General features: G+C 40.7%; 2 protein-coding genes across 2 annotated transcripts in view; one reads left to right on the top strand and one right to left on the bottom strand.

Moving 5' to 3' along the window:
- Window positions 1–5,640, bottom strand: part of STIL (STIL centriolar assembly protein) — a 30,982-nt gene extending 25,342 nt beyond the window's left edge. The window contains exons 1-5 of the mRNA XM_048498134.1: window positions 5,505–5,640; window positions 4,062–4,169; window positions 3,632–3,747; window positions 635–822; window positions 11–258 (exon numbers count right to left, since the gene is read on the bottom strand). Coding sequence (XP_048354091.1) covers window positions 11–258; window positions 635–822; window positions 3,632–3,747; window positions 4,062–4,153 — 644 coding nt within the window. The 5' untranslated portion in view covers window positions 4,154–4,169; window positions 5,505–5,640. The remainder of the gene's footprint in view (window positions 1–10; window positions 259–634; window positions 823–3,631; window positions 3,748–4,061; window positions 4,170–5,504) is intronic.
- A 5,608-nt stretch (window positions 5,641–11,248) lies between these two features.
- CMPK1 (cytidine/uridine monophosphate kinase 1) lies at window positions 11,249–22,640 on the top strand. The gene is made up of 6 exons (XM_048497569.1): window positions 11,249–11,576; window positions 14,774–14,920; window positions 15,462–15,614; window positions 17,065–17,141; window positions 17,225–17,321; window positions 18,424–22,640. The coding sequence occupies exons 1-6, from the start codon at window positions 11,388–11,390 to the stop codon at window positions 18,463–18,465; spliced, it is 705 nt and encodes a 234-aa protein (XP_048353526.1). The 5' UTR covers window positions 11,249–11,387; the 3' UTR covers window positions 18,466–22,640.
- The last annotated feature ends 735 nt before the right edge of the window (window positions 22,641–23,375 follow it).

Genomic DNA, 23,375 nt, shown 5'->3' with positions numbered 1-23,375 from the left:
CTTAACTTACCCACATTTGCAGGTCCCCTGAACTTGTGCAATGCTCATATGGCTATTTAGGTTTCTGGCAAGTGCTGTAGGAATGATTGGAACAGAATTCACAGGAGTGTATTTTAAAATATTAGCCAATGTAACAGCGGCCCAGTGAAAGACAAAATTTAGATTGTCCATATTCTCTGCAGAAGAGATATAAACTCTTAAGGTAAGCAATTTGGAAGGATCCAGAAAGTCACGGCCATTCAAATTCTGTTGAAGTATCTACAAACAGATATAAATATAATCAAGATCAGTCACAGACATAACATTACTAGTATTTGTACAAGGCTTAAGGAGGACCCTTTCTAGGTCAGGCTTTTTCACTTGGGAAGTGAAGGAGCCTCAGCTGAAAACAGCACCAAAGAAAGGGGATATGATAGTCCAGAGATGATCTTACTATCCCAAGATAAAGAGCTGCAGCAGCTGAATGGAGAAAAATAGAAAAGGAGATTGACTGGTCAGAGGAAATTATTCTTCATAAAGAACATAAATACAACCATGACATATTGCTTTGCTATATTGCTCTGAGATTGACTGTAAATAGCAGCTGAACATTAACAATGGAAGAAATCTAATCTTCAATATCAACAATTCTTACCTTAAAAGATAAGCTGAAATCTTCAGAATTATGTACTATAATGTCGCTTGAGGAAGATCCCCAAGCACTTACAGTACATGGAATCAAAAAATCTCCAGGAAGAGGTGCAGTGGGTATTTTCTCCAAGCCACCAGTTGTTTCACGACCTGGATCAAAACGGTCTATTGTTATAGAAACACCTTTGCAATCTGCAGCAGAAAAAAACAAGGACTATCCAAGTCAACATGGAATGCATCTTATGATCATTAACTTCTGATTTCATGACGATAGATTAAAAACAAGAATTCAAAGATTTGTCAGGCTTCTGGTCCAAGGGTATGCTTTTTGCATACTCTGTATTCAGACAATGCCCAGAAGGATCAGATGGGTGTATTTTTGAAGCAGGTGCAAGCTCAATAGATGATGAACTTGCTTCTACGAAACAGGTTCCTGGGACAATCTGCAGTCCCTTGGGTTTAATCATTGCATCTCAAGGCCTTAAAGCAGGGGTCTTCAAACTATGGCCCTCCAGATGTTCATAGACTACAATTCCCATGAGCCCTACCACTTGGCCATGCTGGCAGGGGCTGATGGGAATTGCAGTCCATGAACATCTGGAGGGCCATAGTTTGAAGACCCCTGCCTTAAAGGATTTGCTGACTTCAGTGGATACTTAGAAGGGATATGAACCTCATCTCATGAACCTTATCTGATTTCACCTACATGTGAAATGACTCGCCTCCAGCAATCAAAGAACTGACTACCTATGCTGCACTGATCTAAAAAGGAACAGTGTGAACATAGCACCAAACCTATATCATGGTGGAAAAAATGATGCTATTAAAATCTTATCTATATAATATATACATGCACCATTGCTTGATAAACAATTCAAAATAAATTAGAAAATAATTGAAACAAGTGTTCATGTCCATCTCAAAAGCATGACTATTTAGTTAAGAGTTAAGAGTGATATTCACTCAGTGGCTCAGGAGCCATTTGTGGCTCTTCTGTTCCTCAACGTGAGGGCAAGGGCTTTGTGGTAGGCAAGTGGTTTTCACTTTGAAACAGCCACTGCTAGAACAACAGGTAAGCCACAAGCCTCCTTGAGATGTAAGTCTCATGCCAGGGATGAGAGTGGATATGGCTCTTTTGGTTGAGGGTAAATGTGAATGCAATTCTCTATGATCTATAGAATGAACACTACTGAGTTTAAAACCCAACTTGTATTGCGTTTTAAGATCACCCTGACTTAATGTCAATCGAATCTGTTCCAAATTATAATAGAAAGCAATTATTTCTTTAAAGAATACTTAAAAGAAGAACTCAGAGATTCCCTCCATCTCTGGGAAAAAGACCTGTTCATGTTTGCATGCTTGCCAAACAAAGCATTAAGGATGAAAATGAACAAATACAAGCAGAAAGAACAGCTACTGCCCAGACATGTAGCTGTGTTATATCTCAGCATGTAGGAAGCATGAACATACTTCAGAGCAGAACTGTGATTAGATTGACACACTCAGACTACCACTCCACCAAGAAGCTTGGTAGATAACCTTTGGCTAGTTACCTACTTGGCACAGCCTACCTCACAAGGAGATAAAGTGAGATAAAGTGAAAGAAGCGAGAATCACACATAATATCCTGAATCATCCAGTAGCACATTAAAGACCAACAAGATTTTCAGGATATAAATAAGCTTCTAAAAGTCAGAGCTCTCTTTGTCACATACTTGGGTCTGACTAAAGGAGATTTGACTCTCAAAAGCTTACAGCCTGGGAATTGTTTGTCTTTAAGGTGCTACTGAATGCAACTCTTGCTCCTCTATTGCAAAACAACACAGCTATCCACCTGGAAATGAATATATGTTGAGCTCCTTAAAGGAAGACTGTTATAAAGATTGAGTAGCTATTAAAAAACAATATTTGAAATGGGGGAAAACTTTAATCTCTGCATGCTGCTCATCATGCTAGAAACTTAACAATAATAGCAGATAGGAGACATTTGTATGCTTCTGACAAGCAGGAGTGAGCTGGCAAAGGATCCTGGAAAGCTAGACGACCATGCAACTGAGTGATGGAGAAAGCAAAAGAGGCTTGTGTTGTAGTATACATACTAAAACAGTTAAACCTTTGCCTTTAGCTGCTCTAAGCCTTGCAGAAACAGCTCCATTTCAGAACATGATTACATAAAGTACAAAGCTAGTTCCCAATGTTTATGCTGATATGCTGTACCCCTAAGAATGCCAGACTTTACAGAAGCTCTACAATATGCTCCATTGTACGATCAGCATATGCTCTAGGATAGCTTCCAGATGTATAAAGAGAATTAGAAAAAAACATAGTTCAATACTACAGCGCGCCTACTAAATTCCAGATTAAACTACTTTCTCGACCTGAAAGGATCTCAAAAGACTCTGAAAAGCTACTGGCAGTTAATATTAGACAGAAAAAATCTTGGACGAATTCAAAATGAGCAGCTGCTTAAAATACACAAGAAACTACTGCAAAAAGATTTACTCAATGATTTTTTAAAAGCCTTTTATTTTGTATGTTTTTCTTTGTTCTTCTTAGCCAATAACTGCGCTGTTCCTCGTCCATGATGTGTTTCAAGGACGAGAGGCAGAGCAAGGGGAAACTGTGCCTGGGGTGCAGGTGCACCCCTGCCACGGCGTTGCCCGCCCTGGCACACCCGGGCCACGCTTCCACTCCACCTGGGGCATCGCATCCCCCACCCCTGCCCTGTGGGCACTACACCATCGTCAAGGACAGAACAAAATTTGGAAACATGCTGCGGGGGAGTGGGAGTAGCTTATGATATTTTTCATTACTCGGAAGTAGCTCTAATGAAAGAAAAGGTTGGTGACATGGGCTGTATCAGTCAATGGTCTGCCAATAAATAGCACTTTTATATACTCACTATCTTTTGGTATCACAAGGTAATGTTACAAAAGATAAGATTGGGAATCTCCCATTTAATCAAAATTGAAACAGCTGGCCATTCTGACAAGACACATACCTTCATCTATTTCAAGTGTTCCAATTAGAAAACAAGTGAAGGGGTTCTTTCTGCTTTGCCTTGCATGACGATGGGCAAGTCTCACAGTTTTTTCAGTCACAAGTAACTTAGGGTTCCTGATGGAAGAAAGAGGGAAACAAGGAAAGAAAAAATAAGAAATCAAGTTAGCAAAAAACAAGGGAACGGTTCTCCTTGGATCACCTCCGTGTACATCTTTCTTAGTTCAAAGGCTAAACTTGCTTGACTTCACTACTCAGAAAGTGTCTACAGGGATAGCAGATCTTCCCCATGTTCCCCTCACTTCAGCAGTCATTTCTGACCCTGGGAAAGTTTATTCCTGTGATCACAGAACCCATGTAAAGTGAATAGGGAGAGGAGTCAGAATAAAACTTTCACCAATAGTGTGTTCTTAAATTTTATAGTGTCATACCTATGACAACTTAGGTGGGCTTCAATGCTTTCTCCAGTAGGTGTTGGATTCCAGAGTGCACATTTTGATGGAGGAAAGCTGAAAGGTACCATTTTCCTCAAAACAACTCTGAAAGAAAAACAATCACAAGTTGAGTCCTTTTTATTTGTGAGAGACAAAAGCTAACAGTTTAACTATACCCTGTTTTGTCAAAGCAGGAGGGCAGAATTTTCCCATTTATGATAGAAAAGACAGACCATTATTTCTGTATTTTAGTTATTTGTCCCCCCTGCCATTACAAACTTAACAAAACATGTATGAACTTTCTCACACTCACTCCTGTAGAAATAGTCACCTCCAAAAAAATCACAACTCTGAAACTACTATACTCTTTTCCACAAAAAGATTACAGTAAATGTGTATATTAATCTGCCATTTCTCGAATCTTCTTTGTAGAATGCTCTGCAGGGGTCTTCGTATCTAACTAGTTCTTCTAGGTAGGTACTAAGACCCCCGTAGAGCATTCCATTATACCGAAGGTCCAAAAAATGACTGATTAATATACAAATTTAGTGTCAACTGTTTGTGGAAAAGCGTGTAAGCTTGTCTAAATTTGTACTGGCAACAACATTAATCATTTCTATTAATTTTATGAAACACTGAACATTTCACAAAGGCAAGTTTTCTGCGTGAGAAAAAAAATTAAAAAATTCCTTCCCATATCTCTACGAACCCAGAAAATGAATGTTTCGAAACTACTGAAAAAGTATAACAGCGTTTGTTCAGGTTACCACTAATTACTGTTCTCCAAGTCCAATTTCATTCTTCCCATAATTCCTATTTCCTTATAGCTGAATAAACGAACTACTACAAATGTATGCATTTTTTGAAGACAGTTCAAACACATTCTAATTTCATTATCAGGACAGAAGTGATCTGTCTTTCCTACTAACCACATCCAACACTTCACCAACACATCATTCTAATCAGTAAATCCCCATAAAGTAAACTCATGCCAGAGAGAAAGTGAGCTAAGAAATCAGATGGTAGCATTTATTATACACCGTGACAAATCTGAACTTAAATGACAGCAGAGTGCAGTTCTCAACCTGGCTTTCCTGTACCCCAAACCAGCGTTGTAGTTACTATTATACTACGTTTGCTGTAGAGAGAGATATCACTCTAAAATGCAGCTGTCAATGGCAAACAAGCCCTAACAGAAAGGTTACCAACTGGTAAATCTCGGCAAATGCGTGCCTCTTTGTACTTTTTAGGCGAGCGAAGGATAAATCCTCCTCCTTTCCTACAATAAGAAACCGCTAATATTGATTTAAGAACCTAGTAAGGAGCAACGGAAGAGGGCGCCGTGACAATGTGATGCAAAAAGGGCCAAGTTTAGCCATTTGGTCAGAAATCCGCCAGGAAAAATTCGCCTGGGGGAAAGCAGCGGCTCCCGCAACTTACCTCGCCGCTTCTCATCAACGGCCCGTTCCCACGAATCAATCGAGCCCCAGCAGAGGCTCCAGACTCATAACTGAACTCCTGCCGCGCCCTGAACTGGCGGCTCCAATGGCGGTACTATCAACCAATCAGGATTCCACCCGACCATAGGCCGGCCAGCCAACCACAAGCACTACAATACCGCCCTCCGCCCAGCGTCCGCACTCTGTGCCTTCCGTCGAGCCAATCACTAAACCTATACCCGCCTCCGGTTTTTTCGTAGCCAATCACAACATTTCCTGTGCAACAATGCGCGTCCCTGCGCGCGACAAGCTGTTGTGGGAGGGATATTTAAAAAGAAAAGCTTATTTTAAACGGTTGCAGTCAAGGAGCTATTGCGCAAGCGCCATGGGGGTGGAGTGAGAACCGGAGAATTTAAGTTATTGCAAAAACGGTAGTTTATATAGTGGCTGCGACCCTGAATAAGCTAGCTAGAGTTAACTTGGTTATATAGTATCGTTGCCAAATGACAGCGAGGAAGCTCCTGGAGGAGAACAAGACCTGAAGGCACTGTGCCACTGAATATTACATGGGAAGAGGCTGAAACGCTCGCCTGAAACCGAGAATGCTGGAGAGCTCTTGTTGCCCAATATGCTACTTTGCATGGGAGGATCTAACTAAATCGTAACTAACTAAATCGTGTTGTACTGCTAAAGACCGATTAATGTTTGCAGAACAGTCCCAGGCATATTCGAAATAGAGTACCACTAAATGTTTTGAGCCACTGTCTATGTCCCATGACCCGAATTCTGCAAAAAGGTTTTGCTAACTCTACTAGCTATGCACCACATTCCAACAGAGCTGCATCTTAAAGTGTTTAAAGAAACAATCACTGTGTATTGTTTGTTTATGGCATAAAATACATTTGCCTCTTGAAACTGCCATACCTATGGGTATGAGAGAAAGACCATGGAGTGCTGTAGCTCAGGAATAGATAGCGTTACCAAGTCCACCCTGGCAACCAGCAGGACTTGAGTGTACGGTTGCCAGATCTAGGTAACTCTTAGAGCTTTGGGGGAGGAGCCTGGAAAGGATAGAGGCTTCAGTAGGGTACAATGCCATAGAGTCCACCCTCTAAAGCACCCATTTTCTCCAAAGGAACTGATCTCTGTAGCCTGGAGATGAGCTGTAATTACAATGAATTCCCAGGTCCCACCTGGAGGTTGGCATCCCTAGCAGTAGAGCACCAGTCTTGCATGCAGAAAGTTCCAAGTTCAGGTCCTGGCACCTCCAGCTGATGAAATTACATAGCAGGTGATGTGAAAGACCTCACCTTGAGCCCCTGAAGAATCACTTCCAGTCAAAGTAGACAATACTGATCTTAGTATATCAATGGTCTGACTCAGTGTAAGGCAGCCTCTTTGTGTTCTTGGGGAGATGGCTAGCAAAGTACAGAGGGAGGCTGGCAACACTCCAGCTGGGTCCTGACTGTTCTAGATCCTAACATAGGTATAGAACAGGGGAAATGTAAGATGGGCCAAAAGTATTGCTTAAGATGTTCCTGTGTGAAGTTCAAATGTACCACTTATCATTTCTGATTATATGAAGAGAAAAAGCAACAGAGAAAGATGAGATCAACCATCTGGGAATACAATTCATGCATACAATTAAGTCCACAAACAGTCAAGAAAGCCACAGTTTCATTTTTGTTTTTATTGGAGTAGTTCACTATCCAACTTTTGGGAACTCATAGAAAGGAGATTGTGACATCTGTCTCTTTCACATTTAGATTTATTTATGTTATTTATAATCTGCCTTTTCCCACTAGAACTCAAGGCAGATTCCACAGAGTTAATCAATACAATCAATAAGATGGGACATTCAATAAACAATTAAATTAGATTTTGGATTTTAGAACCAATCAGAAGTCTAAAATATAGAACTGAAGCAAACCATAAGCCTTCAACAATACAAAATGTAAGTGTTTACATGACAAATTAAACAATATAAAATTACACAACAGGATCCAATCCACAGCAAACTATTCACAGTAGAACAGTCCACAGTCCCTAACAATTAATCCAAATCACTTTGTGAAGCCTTTTGTACAGCATGGCCTTGTTGCCTGTGTAGAAGAGCCCTCTTGAATCATTCAGCTTTGTATAGTTTGCTGAAAGCCCAAAGAGGGGGAGTGTTCCTGACCTCCTCAGGCAGGCCATTCCACAAGGTGGGGGCTGTAATGAAGAAGCAAAACACCCTGCTCCGATAAGTAAAGCTGTCATGGTGGAGCACAGCGGGAGAGACAGCCTCGCAGATATGAGGCTGCCCGGTGAATCAAAGCATGCATGGCTTTGTATGTAATAGCCAATACTTTAAATTGTGCCCAGTAACTTATGAGCAGCAGTGGAGTGACTGACAAATGGAAGTAATATGCATGCTTTGTCTAGCTCTCAACAATAGTCTGCCCATACCATTCTGCACAAAATGGAGTTTAAAAACTGACTTTGAGGGGAAGCCTCGTGTCTTCTCAATAGTCTAGTCTCAATGTCTTCATGCCACTGATCTAAGTGGCCAGATCAGCCATCTGAGGGGCCATTTTTCAAAATAGTTGGAAGAAAGCTTTTTTTTTTGCAACTGCATTAAATTGTATCTCCAGCAGTAATGTTGGGTTCAGTATAACCACAAGTCTTTTAACTGAGTTACAGGTATAGTGAAATGCAATATTAATTAAGGAGGGAACAGGGGAGCAGCAACAGAAGGAAACAGGAAGCTAGAGAGAGTCTGGGGGAGCTAGAAGGAGTCTGCAAACAGAGAACTGTTTGATCTCTTCTTTTGTATTATATTAGTCCAATAAATAGTTTGTTATCCCAACAACTCCATCCCTTGATATTAATAAGGTATGGTATCAGAGATCTGAATCTTCAGTCACCACTTTGCTGCATTGTTTGGACCCTTTTCTTCTACACCTGCACTATGATTAACAGAGCAACAGATGGTCAAGGCTCTCAGATAGTCAGCTGCTCCAAAACCATTACTGACCCAAGGGTAGTATCATTACACATTTATGACCTTCCTCTAGAATTCAAAAGAGATACTGGGTGGATGTGGATGTAATTCCAGATTCAGTCTATAACGGGTTGGCAACCCATGGCTCCGGAGCCACATGTGGCTCTTTCAGCCTTATACTGCGGCTCCACATGGCCTGGAGGTTGGAGAGTAGCATGGGCATGTCTCTCCAGCCCTCCAGAGCAGTGCTGGAAGGAAAGGTGAGTGGAGGGACCGAACTGGAGCCAGCTCCATGCGTGAAGGCGCAGCTTTTCGCATCCCCTCCAATCACCTCTCCTTCCAGCCCTGCTCTGGAGGGCTGGAGGGACATGCCCATGCTGCCCTCCGACCCCTGGAGGTTGGAGGGCATGTGGGCGTGTCCCTCCAGAGCAGCCGCTATTCCCCCCTCTGCCATCCCTGCCGCCACCATCCTCCCTCTGCCCCACGGAGCAAGTAGCTGCCTGCTCCATCGGGCAGAAGGGGTTTCCCTGCCCGGTGCCACTGCCCCCCACAGCGAGAGAGGTGGCGGCACTGGGCAGGCCACAGCCGCCATTGCCCCTCTGCCCCACGGAGCAGGTGGCTGCCTGCTCCGTCGGGCAGAGGGGGTTTCCCTGCCTGGCGCCTTCACCTCCCAGCGCTGGAAGGAAAGGTGAGTGGAGGGGCTGAACTGGAGGCAGCTTCATGTGAAGCCGCCTCTCTGGCTCAGTAGATCTTCGGGGAGGTGGAAAACAGGTCCAAATGGCTCTTTGGGTGGTGAAGGTTGCCGACCCCTGGTCTATAAGCCCTCCTCATCTCCATCAAACATCCTGAGTATTTTCCAGTCCATGGAAAGACAGTCTGAATGGTATAGGTAGGATATTTCCAGACTCAAACTCAACACAAAGGGGAGGGTTACAGTTTTTAGATCTATGTGCTTTGAGCTCCATCTAGAAATCTATTGAGCTTGGACACTGCTGTTGCAATGGGCTTGATACATTGTCTAGATTAACTCCCTGTAGGACCCCACCATGAGGTGGGAACTTTGCAGATCACTCCAATAAAAATAAAGTTAAAGAAAAATGTTGTACCTTATGCTGTCAGCAGCACAGCTAGGACCATATCAATCCCAACTATTTCAAACATGTTACAGCTAGCCCCCACTTCCCCACAGTCCAATGGAAAGGCAGACAGAGCTGTACAAAAACAGTTTTTAAAACAAGAGGATCCCTTTTTGACTTTATTAATCTATTGTGATATAGTCCAGCACAGTTTGGGTCAACAACTATGAACTCCACTCCTTGGAGACAACTTTGTACCCTCAATGGCCTAATTTGGAAAAGTGTGTGCCACAGCTGAGAAGGTAAAAGCTGCATATAAGCGACATTATGATAACATAATGGAGTTCAGGCATTGCTAGAGCTCAGTACTGGGTCACAAATGAGAATAAAACTTGATGACAAAAGGAACTGTCTGATCATGCAGCAGTTTTGAAACAGAGTCAAACATACCTTGTGCAAACCAGTACTGTAACACGCAGGAGAAATAGAAGCCTTTTATAGCTTGCATTAGGATTAGAAGAATGTTCAGATACGCCACCAACAAAAGCTCCAGAAATGGAGCACTCAAGACAGTGCAAAGCTCGTCCATGAATCACCAGACCAGAACTGACACACCAATGTCTGAATCAGACCCAAGTGTAGCCTACACCCAGCAAATCCTGCCCTCTGCCTTCAAACACAGAGAGAATTACCGGTACTTCAAGAGGCAGAGTGATTTCGAAATCAGCACTGTTATAAAGACGACTTTTTCCTTAGGGCAGAATCATCCCTGCTATTATGGGTAACTGACAGTCTACTCACCACATCAAGACAGCAAGTTCATAGAGAATGTTAACAGTTTATAGTTTAATGTTGTTGCTAATACTACTAAGAAGAAAAGTGTAAACTTCAAAAGGAGCAATATAGTCTTGATTTAAGTGCTGGAACAGGAGAGGAGTAACAAAATAAAACAGGAAAGTAGAAAGACAGGGGCGGGGGGTTTAGAAGGAAGCTGGAAGCAGATACTGAGGAGGAACTGTTTGCTCTTTTCTTTTGTATTATATAAGTTCAATAGATAGCTTGTTATGCCAACAACTGAAATCCTTGACATTAATATGCAGCAAGAACCAGCTGAACCCCATGGAAAGTAGGAAAAACAATGTCCTTTAAGAACTTCCCAACCAGCATTATTTCTGTCTTTCCAGGTTTTAGTGCAGATATTACACGATTTCTGACTTTAAGCAAAAATAGTCATCACTCGTATACTGAGGTTGCAGATAGATTCGCTAGTAAAAAAAAAATCAAAACAATCTTGCGTATTAGGACCACTCAAAGTGACACAGAAAATTTTTCCATCAGATCATCAGTGTGCATGAATCAAAACCAATTTAACTGCAAGGAGATGCGAAGCTATTTCTGACAGGTTGTTGTGGGCTTTCCGGGCTGGGTGGCCGTGGTCTGGTAGGAACAAGATCTACCAGATCACGGCCACGCAGCCCGGCAAGCCCACAACAACCAGTTGAATCCGGCCGTGAAAGCCTTCGCCAATACATTATTTCTGACACTTCTGCAGCCACCCACTCTCGGCCATTCCATCTTTTCCAGCTTCCCCCTCCACGATTCCTGGCGGGTCTCCGAGCCCCGCGGGGCTGAACTCCGCCCACTCCTCCTTGGCCTCGCCTCCTCTCAAAGTCCGCCATCTGCCTCTACCAGTCAGGAAAGTGACCGGCGGGCTGGCAGGAACCCGGAAGCGCTTTCTCTTCCTGCTGACGCCTCACGCGCCACCTCAGCCGGAGAATCTAGGCGGTCTCGGAGACCCCCTGTTTTGTTTCTGTCTCGGCGGCGCATGTTCTGTCGTTGTCTCTCCTCGGCTACCGCGATTGGGCTTCGATCACCGGCTGCTCGCCTTGGGCCTCTTGCCGTCCCTTCTTCCTCTTCTCTTCGACGCCTGTCGCGCCTCATGAAGCCGGTCGTTGTGTTCGTTCTTGGCGGGCCTGGCGCCGGCAAAGGGACTCAGTGTTCTCGCATTGTGGCGGTAAGAGCCGAAAAAGGCACCCCCGCTTTCCTTCTCTCCCCCCCACCCCCGGAACGACGGGACTACAACGTAGGAAGCCTGTAAGAATATTTGAAAGTTCCACAGCTGGCGCTCAAGGAGCGATGGGAGTTGTAGTTTTCTAATCTAGGCCGTTGGAAAACCGGTTAAATTGACTGGATGCTGGTAGAGGGAGTCTGGCTGTCAGACGCTTCAAGTTATGTATCATTCGAAGCCCAGATGTTCCTTTAGTAGGTGGTCCTTTCTAAGGATTCAAATAAAAATAAAACACAGAAAGAGCAAAACTGCGTTTGAATTGGATGGGCACGGTGCTTGCATGTGGCACTCTGCATGTGGCTGAGCACATCGTGCTGGCCTGCTGGAATCTCATGCTTCGTGTTTGCGAGTTGATCCCGTCAATTGCATTGTTTTACAAGGGCATTAGAATGCATACTGAGAAAAGGGCATCATAACCCTGAAGAAAGCCATATGATTTAGGCTGGCAATATTGTGTTGAATGTGGATCATTGCATTTTGGGTGGCCATATAGTGTAGGTTAGAAAAAGAAGGAAGTGAGATATTATTCTGAACCTCTAATGTGTCTGTTTCCATTGATGATCTACAGTGCCATTCTGTGCTGGTATAATCAGAATCCTAAAACCTGGTGCTAATTCTTAGGAAAGTGTTATTAGGATTGCACTGTGATGTTAGTAAGCATTAAAGAAAAATTGCCAGGAGTGTTGTACACTGTGTAGTGCTGTCTTTACTATGTGTGGCAGTTACAGACTTAGGCAACTATCCTGGCTCCCAATCAAAAAATCTCATCAATTCTGTTATTGTGAAATGGCTAGGAATTGCACAGAGCTACGCATTTAAGGGTGGGGGCAAAACTGTTGATGTTAACTTACACTGATTTCAACATGTAGTGCAAATGTGCTCCCAGTCTATCTTTTCAAATAAAGATGCTCTAGGAGCAGCAGTGACATAGGAGATTAAGAGTTTGTGTATCTAATCTGGAGGAACCGGATTAGATTTCCAGATCTGCCGCCTGAGCTGTGGAGGCTTATCTGGGGAATTCAGATTAGCCTGTGCACTCCCACACACGCCAGCTGGGTGACCTTGGGCTAGTGACAGCTTTTCGGAGCTCTCTCAGCCCCACCCACCTCACAGGGTGTTTGTTGTGAGGGGGGAAGGGCAAGGAGATTGTAAGCCCCTTTGAGTCTCCTCCAGGAGAGAAAGGGGGGATATAAATCTAAAACTCTTCTCTCTCTCTCTCTAGTAATCTTTCAAAGAACCAAAACGTACAAATATACATTGAGAGGGTTGTGGTTGAGTATTCATGTAATGAAACTGGACTGACAAGTATTAAGTGATCAAGGGCAACATTATTATGGCCGATCTTCCTATAGTGATCTACATTACAGTAAACATGTGACTAGATTACTGTTCACTCTGCATGGGTCTGCTTTTCAATTTGGAAACCTCTTAGTACAAAATGCTGCTGCCTCGTTGACACAGTTTCAGCTTGTACTCAGAATTTATTTAAGTTATTTATGGGCCACGTTTCTTACTGAGGTGGACTACGCAGTGTAAATCAATCCAGTCAGCAGGATGGGACATCCAATGATCCATGTAGTAAGATTAGGATTGCAGAAATCTGAAACCCAAGTGGAACTCCCAAGACAAAGCATGATGTGTTAAGACGATAGAGATCAAATGGTAGGATAATACATACAGCAACAGATAGTAGGCACTCCACATAGTAGACTAGTCCATAATCCCTTTTAAAGCATTTTTCTGAACCATTCCATTATCGTATAGCCCTATTACCATTGCTTTGGAATGGGTGGATGGGAGAATTTCACTGAGTGTATTCTCCAGTTCTCTTCAGGGGAAAGTGCAAGGCTGTGTTATTTAAAAGGGCCTTGGGTAAAGTTTAGACGACTGGGGAAGGCAATGGCAAACCATGCAATAAAAATAGTCTGCCTGGTAAACATTGTGATGTGACATAACCCCATGGGTCAGTAATGACCTGGTGCTTGCACAGGGGACTTTATTTACCTGTTATGGAAAGTTATCTACCAGCTGAGCTGATTGTTTGAATCTACTGTTGGCTTAATGCAGTGATACTCATTCAGTGGCTTTGGAGTCACATGAGGCTCTGAAATGCCATATGTGGCTCTTTAAAACACTGTTCCACAATTCAAGTTCTTAATTTTCAGGGAAGTGGGCAAAACCGTTGCCCCTGGTGGAGCTTGTGGTTGGCAAGTGGTTTTTACTTTGATACAGCCACTGTCAGAGGAACAGTTAAGCTGCCATCCGCCTTGAAATACAGGCCTCGTGCCATTTTTTGTTGTCAAGTCACATTTGGCTTATGGCAACCTCTGGTGGGGTTTTCAAGGTAAGAGACATTCAAAGGTTGTTTACTTCCATGGCACAACCCTAGTATTCCTTGACCCTGCTTAGCTTCTGAGATCTGTTGAGATCATGCTAGCCTGGGGTATCCAGAGCAGGGATGAACATAAATTTAGCTCTTTTGGATAATGGTGAATTGGCTGTTCATGAGTCACAGAGTTAGTACACTGATATAATGTTTTAATGATTATTATTTCATCTGTTTTGAGTATTGGTCAGAAAAATGGAATATAAAATTTTAAATAACTAATAAGAAAAACTTCTCAGTGATCTGAGGGCAGAAATTTATTTCCTGGTAGACAGGTGATAACTGAAGAAACCCTGCTATGAGTCTTTCCAGTCTTGTATCAACTAAAGTGTGTGTGCTGAAGAAGGCCTCATTAGCAGATTTTGAAACACAGAGGAAGGGTTCATGGCTCTGTATATGCAAAGATGCTTACTGTGATACTTCAGGTTATTTAGGGCTTTTAAAGAGAAAATCAACACCTTCAATTGAACCTGGACATGAATGGCTCAGTAATTTGATTTGTACTCACTTAGAGTAGATCCTAGTTGAAGGGATTTTGCTAACTTCCAAGGAAAGCTGTAAAATCATGATTGTCAAGCCAGATGTGAGTCTAAAAAGAAAATGCTGAGTTATATGAAGTTTATATTTTGGGTTTTATTGGTGACTTACCATCACTTTGTTTGAATTGGATTTTATTGATGGTGAACTAAAAGGTGAACATAAATTTCATTGTATAAACAGTTAAATAGTTGTGTTATTGTTTGTTTCTTTCCCTCAGAAATATGGTTATACCCACCTTTCTGCAGGCGACCTCCTTCGAGATGAGAGGAAGAGACCAGGCTCTCAGTATGGAGAGCTCATTGATAGCTATATTAAAGAGGGGAAAATTGTACCTGTTGAAATAACAATCAGTTTGCTAAAGAGGGTAAGGTTAAAATTAAGGTTGACGTTCCAGTTTTTCATGATAAACTGAAATAAATTTTATGAGATTTTGCATTCCTTTTGTTAGTAACTAATAAGGTGATGTCATATAAGTGAATCGCTGTTGTAAATCTTGATGATGATCATAATAATATTCCTCTTTAGGATTCCTCTGTAGGATTGTCACAGTCTAGGGCACCAGGCTATGTAAGGGCCTTTTCATATTGCAATATAATTCATATAGTCCCACAAAATAAATTAAAATAAAAAACACACTATATTGTGAATATATTGTGAAATCTGATCAGACTGGCCTGCAAGTAAACTAAATTATGAATCTTGCAAATGGAAGGGCCAGGGAACCAAGGCTGGACTGTACTTAGGGCATAAATTGAACTTAATCTGACCCTGTGTGTGTTCTATACAAATGTGACAGATCAAATGAAAAAATTCTAATTCATGGCAACATTTCAGAGATTACTGCTATGATTCCCCATATTGTCAGTATGGAATAATGTTTTTGTTTGAACTTTGTAACCGTTCAGGTTATGGATGAAACTATGGCGGGAAATGCACAGAAGAATAAATTCTTAATTGATGGATTTCCCAGGAATGAAGATAACCTTCAGGGCTGGAACAAAACAATGAATGGAAAAGCAGATGTATCTTTTGTTCTTTTTTTTGACTGCAATAATGAGGTAAATTAATTATCAGTGCACTTTCAACTTCCCCATGTAGTATGTAAATGGACACATTGACTTCTATCTCTCACTATGTGCTGTGATTATGTAATAATCAGTTTAATTGGGTACTGCATGCGGTTTGCTGTTTTTAATAAGGTAACAACATGGGGAAGGCAGTTGGGGCTATGGAAGGAAGTGTGGTTTAACTCTTTCCTATCCTAAGTTATGCCTGCTTTTTCCTGGGAGGCAAATAGTAGCACCTGGAAAAATCAATTTAAATTGAAGAGAGATGACCATGGGGAAGGAAGCAATTGCAGACCTCCCCCCTTCATGCCATGGCCCTAGTTAGAGCCATGTGTTTTTCCCCCCTCCCCACTGGTTCTCAGTTTATAAGAAGTGAAGTTTTGATTGCTGCTCTATTGCATCATGAGCAGCTAAACCCTGGAATTAAGAGACATTTGTCCAGATACGAAATTACAGAAATTATTCAGTAGGGAAGAAATGTCCTGGTAGCCAGAACAGTAGTAGAAGTGTAGAATCTTGATATCTGTTCATGAATGAGCTAGCTCTTTAAGGGAGTCACAGTAAACATAAGTACTACAAAGATATTCAGGCAAAATGATTGCCCATAGCAGAAAAAGACATGCAATTTTAATGTAATTTTTCTTTTCTTTCCACGTCTCTCATCTGAGAGTCTTTCATCATTTCATTAAAAATAAACATACTGGATTGGCAATTGCTCAGAGAGATTATAGATCTTGTTAATGTTCTATTTTAAAAATATGATCTTAATATAGAAAATAGATGAAACAGAGGGTGCAAAATCCCATTCTCCTCCCCTGTTGCTAAACCAGCATGGACCCAGGCTCAATAACTCACCCTCAAGTTGCTCCCGGCATCTGCCATGACTGGACTCCAGGATTCTGGTAGAGTTTCTGGTAGAGTTTCTGTCGTCACCTCAGAAGCAAAGCACAAACAACGCTTTTTAATTTTTTATATTTTTTATTTTAATGTGGGGGAGATTTAAACATTTTAGATTTTTCTACAAACCTGCACATTTGCAGAAAAGTCTGTTTGGTGTCTCTGGTGGCCACAAGTCACTGTTAGCATATAGGTGCTCGCGCATTGATCACTTAATATACCATGAAATAACAAATATTTTAAATGAGTCACTAGAATGCTGGGACATTATGTTAAATCCATTTTAAAAATGTCTCCTGGTTCAACTTGGTTTTTTGTATTGTTCTGATTTTGCAGTTTTTAGAATGTAAACAGCTTTTCTTTCAGTGAAAGTTTTTCCTTGACAGATGGCTAATTGGCTACCACAGTTCATGTGCTGTGTACTTGAATAGCCAATGAGCTCATCTGTCCCCAGGTAGAAAGCACAACGTTTGTATGTAACACGATTAACTGCAGAGTAAAAAACAACAAAATGTTTTGGTAAGTCTTTTCTTTTTGTTTGTAGATCTGTATTAATCGCTGCCTTGAAAGAGGGAAAAGCAGTGGCAGAAGTGATGACAACAGAGAAAGTTTGGAGAAGAGGTATTATGTACAAACAAATTGCCTTAATTGTGCTTTCTGATACTTTTCAATTATGTAATTTTCTGTTTTTTTCTTCATCTCAGAATTCATACATATCTAGAATCTACAAAGCCCATAATAGACTTATATGAGAAAATGGGCAAAGTCAGGAAAGTGGATGCCTCCAAATCTGTTGATGAAGTAAGTTTCAAAGGTTGAAGATGTAGTTTTGAATTTTCTTAAAACTCATACAATTTTGCCTCGTGGGGGAAGGTAGGGGTTACAGCTATGCAGATCAACACTTTGTTAAGCTGTTCCATTTCCATTTGACATTTTATTTAGGCATTTCTGTCCTGATTTTTTCTACAAAAGGGCTCGCAGAAATTTCCAAATTCATGTAATATAGTCAAACATATAACACAACAAACATATCAGCCACATCCTTGGCAGGCTCTCATTTGCTGGGCTGGCTGCTTCCTGGACCCCAGCTGTGAGCCTTGATCAAAAAGCTGTTTACAGAATAGTACGACCTACTAAGTCATAATGTACATTGCATAAGAGTAATGCTTGAGAATCATAATACAGTTTTAGGGATGAGGAGCTGGGAGCCAACCTTGCCTTCTGCGTTAAAACATTGGCTAATGCTGATGTAAAACACAGGGACAAATTTTCAGGCCAGGGGTGTATAGAAAGAGAGTTGGACTGGGAACCCTGATGGGCACTGTCTAACAAAGGATGTCATTGCTGCTGATGTGGCAGAAGCTTTTGTTTATACCCCAGTAACTTCACCTCATGATAGGAATTTGGCTGTGAATCTGATTGCAAGACTTAAGATCTCTCTTGGGTCCTTGGATTCCAATTATTGCTTTGTGTTGCAGGTGGCAGTCATTTTTTCATATCGCTATTGCCAGTACAATAATACTGAAGAGACACTATGTAGATTGAGTATAGTTATATAAGAAGAGAATTCTCAGTAAATTCCTTACTAGTTATATGAGCCTAGCTGGCTTGAGTGACAGATGTACATTCAACGAAGTGGATCACTAATTCAGTGGTCTATCTTACCAGTCAGTGCTGTCCACAAATGACTTGAACTCCCAATTAAATGCAGTGTGGCGGGGGGGGGGGGGGACTTCCAAATTGGTTCCAAATTGGTAAAAGACTTGTGCCCTGAATGGGCCGAATGGGAGCAGCAGTTGCATGTTTACTTTAAATTTACATTTGTGAACACTGCACAATTTACATTATGTATACTTATTGGTATAATGTACAAAGGTTTTCTATAATGTCCTTTCTCTTGCAGGTTTTTGCTAAAGTTGTGAGCATCTTTGATAAAGAAGGCTAGTTCTCTACTTGAACCTTTTTCAAGCATGCTTGAATCTTGCTTTAAGAGCTGCTACTATAGTCCATTTTTGTAATGACTATAAAATATGCCTTTTTAAATAACTTGTGTAAATGGTTAATTATTTGAAAACATGGCTTAAACTTTGACTTGCAAATGGCCTGCTGTTAAAGGTATGTACATCTGAACTGAACCGAACAAAGAACCCAAATTCTAGAACAAAGCTAATACTCAAATGGTATTTCCAAGAAGCATCTGGTTATCCTTTCATTGGTAGCAGTACTTCAGTTCTTTTCCTATTGCTGGAAGCCATGTTGTTTTTAGAATCCCACAAACACAGAAATTGTAAATATAATAGAAAGGACCCATTATTATTTGTTTCCTCTAGTTTTGGACCAAATGTAGGAAAATTGTGTGGTTTTTTTTTACTTACAAAAAGATTATTTTGAATGACCAGCAGTTTTTGAAAAATAAAAAAAGCTTTAAGTATGCCATTTTACTTGAGTACTTTTTGCTTCTTTAGTTATTAGAATGCAAATTGGTTGAAATATACACAAAATTACTTAAATTAAGCAACAAACCTTATGACGTTCTCGACTATTAAACACAATAGGTGTCCCATTGATTTTACACATTGTCTTTCACATATACGAGGTCTCTGAAAATGGAGCCATTCAGTATGGTTAATACCTGTGTCAGTATAATCTGGCTCCTTTCTCAAAGGGGATGAGAAGCTCTTGCACATGAGGATTTTGGGCTATGACCATTTTGTTCAGAACTGAAGTGTCAGATTACAAGGGCACCATATTTTCAAGTAATAAAGGCCCTTGCAATATTTTCAAAGACCAAATGGTAATTAAGTTTCAAAATACTGCTATGCTTGTCTGAGAGCAACTATGACATCTTTTTATCATCTGTCATGATTTTCTTGTAATGGTTTTTAAGCGAATTGCTTATTTATTCAGTGATCTAAAGGATAGGAAGGACAGGAATATATTAATTATTAATGTTTGCCCCCTCCCCCAAGAAAATAGCGTAACTTGAATAACAGTAATTTAATTATACTTTTGATATGGTTTGATCAGTGTAAAAACACATTTGTTAAAATTAATTAGCCGTATTAGATCTATATTGTGATGCTTAAATACATTGTGGTGCCTGTGGCAGCAATAAATACTTAATAAACAGATGATTGGGTGGAACATGTTCTAAGGTGTGTTTGCACAACCATTCTAATCACACTTTTGAAGCAAAAAAAAACATTCTACAGAAAAAGGGGTTGCTACATAGATTTGTTTGAAGATCATTATTTTTATGCTTAAGAAATCTATCAGAGAGGACCTGGAAAGTTGATATGTGCTTATTACCCATTAATATTTTTGGTAGTGGTGTTGGGTGAACTGCCATTTGAACTGACTATGTTTACAGTTATGAGTGATTCTTCTTATTTATGTGCATATCACATATGAAAGTTGCATTGTTAGTGATTTCTTTTGTCTTTAAAATGTAATCAAGGCTCTGTGATTGACTTTACACAGGTGAATAACTGGATTAGTGGTTTTCTCAGCAGCAGAAATGTATACATGAAAACATAATTCCTGAAATAAAATCTTTGATTAAAAATGCAAAGTATTACAAAATTAGTACAAAACATATCAGAAAATTGTTGAAAGGTGCTGCAGCTTAATTTTAACAGTTGATAAAAACATAGAAATTTTTAAAGATGTGAATAAATGATCACACAGTTTGATTCTAGAGCAGTAGATCTCTGGTTTTCTATCCATTTGTCTGCCATGGAATCTCTGTCCAGTGTTCAGAATTCTAGGGCACCTTCAATAAGGAAGGTCTGTCTGGACCTAATTCCATGTAACCATGGTACAACCTTGTCCATGCCTTGTAAGACAGATTGCTGATGACAGGCAAGCTGTCTTTTGGGGATGGTTATCCGCTGTTGCCGTTCTTGTTGAGGAACCCCTATTAAGCTAGGAGTGCAGTTTGAAAGCCGCTGTTCTAGACAATGAATTGACATTCGCCTCTGGTTCTACATTAATAATAAAAAACACTCTTTGCTATTAGTACAGCCAATTTATATTTGACAGTTTGAGAAATCTACCCTTCTCCCTTATTGCTGTGTGACCGGCAGACTGAATGATTTGGTTATACCTTAGATTTCTTCTTACAGCCTCAAGAGACGCACTGAGAAGTAGGGCATTTCAGGACTATTGGGAGTTGACATAGTAGGTTTCAGGAGGCTAGACCTTCTTTCTTCCTCCCGATAGGCGGCTATCAACTTCAGTCAAGTGAGAAACTGAGCTAGTTTCTCCGACAGTGCTGACAGAGAAGCTGCTGGTGAGGGAGAAGAACTAGTGATATAAGACAAAGGAGAAATAAAGGTATTAGGAGACCACGGAGGAAGAAAGGCAAGAAAATCAATGTTTACTTTGATTGGTAAAAAGTCCTTTTGCCTTGGATAAAAAAAGTCAGTGGGGAAACTTAGAATTTTTTTATTATTCATCTGCTCCCGTGCACAGAAAGTGATGGTATTCTAATGTTGAATGTCTCTGGCCCCTTTCGCACATGCAGAATAATGCACTTTCAATCCACTTTCAATGCACTTTGCAGCTGAATTTTACTGTGCGGAACAGCAAAATCCACTTGCAAACAATTGTAAAAGTGAATTGAATGTGCATTATTCTGCATGTGCGGAAGGGGCCAATGTATATCATGGAACCCTAGTGGTGTGTTTTCCTTTTAAACAGGAAAATAATTTAACATGGGTGAGTCAGAGCTGGAGTACAGTGGGAGAAATTAAAAAAATTTTTTTTGTCACCTTCTATATCTGCATTCAAGTTGCCTCCACCCATTCCAACAGGATTCTAGATGCATTATTTGTAAAAGTAAACTCTTGTTTGGAAGAAATGTTGCTGGGTTAGTGATGGACAAGGGAAGCAGCTGCAGCAAAAAGCTTAAGCATTCCCCACTGATATTTCTTTGTTCTGACTCACCCCTTACTGAAGCAGCTCTTAATTGTTTTTGTAAAAGCCTGCACATCTCAGCGTGAAATAACTAACTAGATCCTAGGGGTCATAAATAAAATCCTGTGTCTTCTCCCATGCAGAAGACACAATCCAACTGTAAAACTCAAAGCCATGTAATGCCTTTTATTATATCGCATATTTATATATATACCTTCTCTAAAAGGTATTACGTGATTTTGAGTTGGGATTTTTTCTGGGACCAACTTTTTGAAATCCAGTTGTAGGGGCATCTTTTCCATGCGAGCAAGAGGCAAAAGAATTCCAAGGTATGATGTTGAGGCCTGGATCTAAAGAGGCTTGTATACATGCGTGGGGTGGGGTGGCAGGGTTGTAAAGCATTATAGCGCATTGTGTGAACATTATAGTCCTTGTGTGAACTTGTTTGGATCCTGGCTTCAACCTTTCACCATTCTGCAGCCACCTTCCTGATGTTGGAAGCATTGGTTACACTGTGCTGAGGAACTCAGAATCATGGACACTGATCCCACTTGTATGGTTCTAAATAGTCTAACCTTGTAACAAGTGGAACAGAGGCATTATCAGTAAAACTTCTTAGAATATTTTTTCATGAAACTCGCCATTAGAAAAAAGTTCTCCTTGTAGTGATAGTAACATAATATTGTTTGGCTTTTAAGCTATTAGTAGGAATAAATGTATATTACTTTCTTCAATCCCAATGGAAGTTGGCTCAGGGGTGAATCAACCTTCCATCCTCCAAGGTCAGTAAAATGAGTACCCAGCTTGCTGGGGGTAAAGTGGAGACGACTGGGGAAGGCAACGGCAAACTGTCTGGTGAAACAAAGTCTGCCTAGTAAACGTGATATGTCAGATCCAGAGCTTGCATAAGGGACTACCTTTACCTTTTTGTTGTACTTTCTTACTATGTACTGCAAAATGAAACAAGGCAAACAACTTAATAAAAATGTTGCCAGTATTGAATCTGGGGGTTAATCATGCTCTGAACAACTTGAAATGATTCATTTTTAATAACTTATTGATTTCTTAAGTGCTATGTCTTCTCCTGTGTTCTTTGTCTCCTCCCCCATTTTAAGCAGTCAGTAGACCAATGTATAATTCTGTGTAGCTGCCAATTGTATAATGCTTCAAAATGTTCACAAATAAACCTTTGTTTGAAAACAACATACTAGTAAATCATTATCCATCAAGATGTGTCATATAAAATTATATGATGAAAGATACTGGAGTAAAGGGGAAGTGTGCATGCCATTTTGAGCAACTAGGAGGAAAGGAGAGATAAAAATGACATCGATGTGAAAGTTGTGAAATTACAAAACTACGTTGCAGGGTTTTTTTAGTTTGTTTCTGCTACACTTGTAGTTTCTTTGGTGAATTGGTTGGAATAAAGCCTCAGAGCTTCGTCAGGTATTAGTAACACCCCTGCTTCTCCTGTGGGGGTGGCGCATGTATGGGAAGCACATTTTGCTCCCTATCCAGGACAGGAAGAGAGTAGTTTCTACTATATAGGTGACAGGGGGACAGAAACAAGGTAAACAATTTATATATAAACAGGTTCTTGAATCTAGGGTTAATTACGTTTTCCTCAGAAGTGAAGTGCTTGCATTCCAAGCTTCTAGTTAATTTTCTTCTGTATAAATGTGTGACTAATGCTTGATTTTTTTTTCCGCTGAACTTTTCGGAAGAGTGGCATGTGGCAGATTTCTGAAGGTGACCACTTTTATTCTGTGTTTGCCACAAGGGGGAGTGCTTGCTTTTTAAAGCAAGAGCTCGCAATTGACAAGCTCATTTATGTACATTACAGTAATGAAAATGTTTCTTGAAATCACTATTCCCACATGATTTTCAAAGTCAGAAAAATAAGAAACCTCTTCACAGTTCTAGTATTTTAACAGGTTT

The sequence above is a fragment of the Sphaerodactylus townsendi genome, linkage group LG05, assembly GCF_021028975.2.
Source record: "Sphaerodactylus townsendi isolate TG3544 linkage group LG05, MPM_Stown_v2.3, whole genome shotgun sequence".
NCBI classification, from domain to species: domain Eukaryota; kingdom Metazoa; phylum Chordata; class Lepidosauria; order Squamata; family Sphaerodactylidae; genus Sphaerodactylus; species Sphaerodactylus townsendi.
Note: the sequence above shows the minus strand (reverse complement) of the source record. Positions and strands in the feature narration are given on the sequence as shown.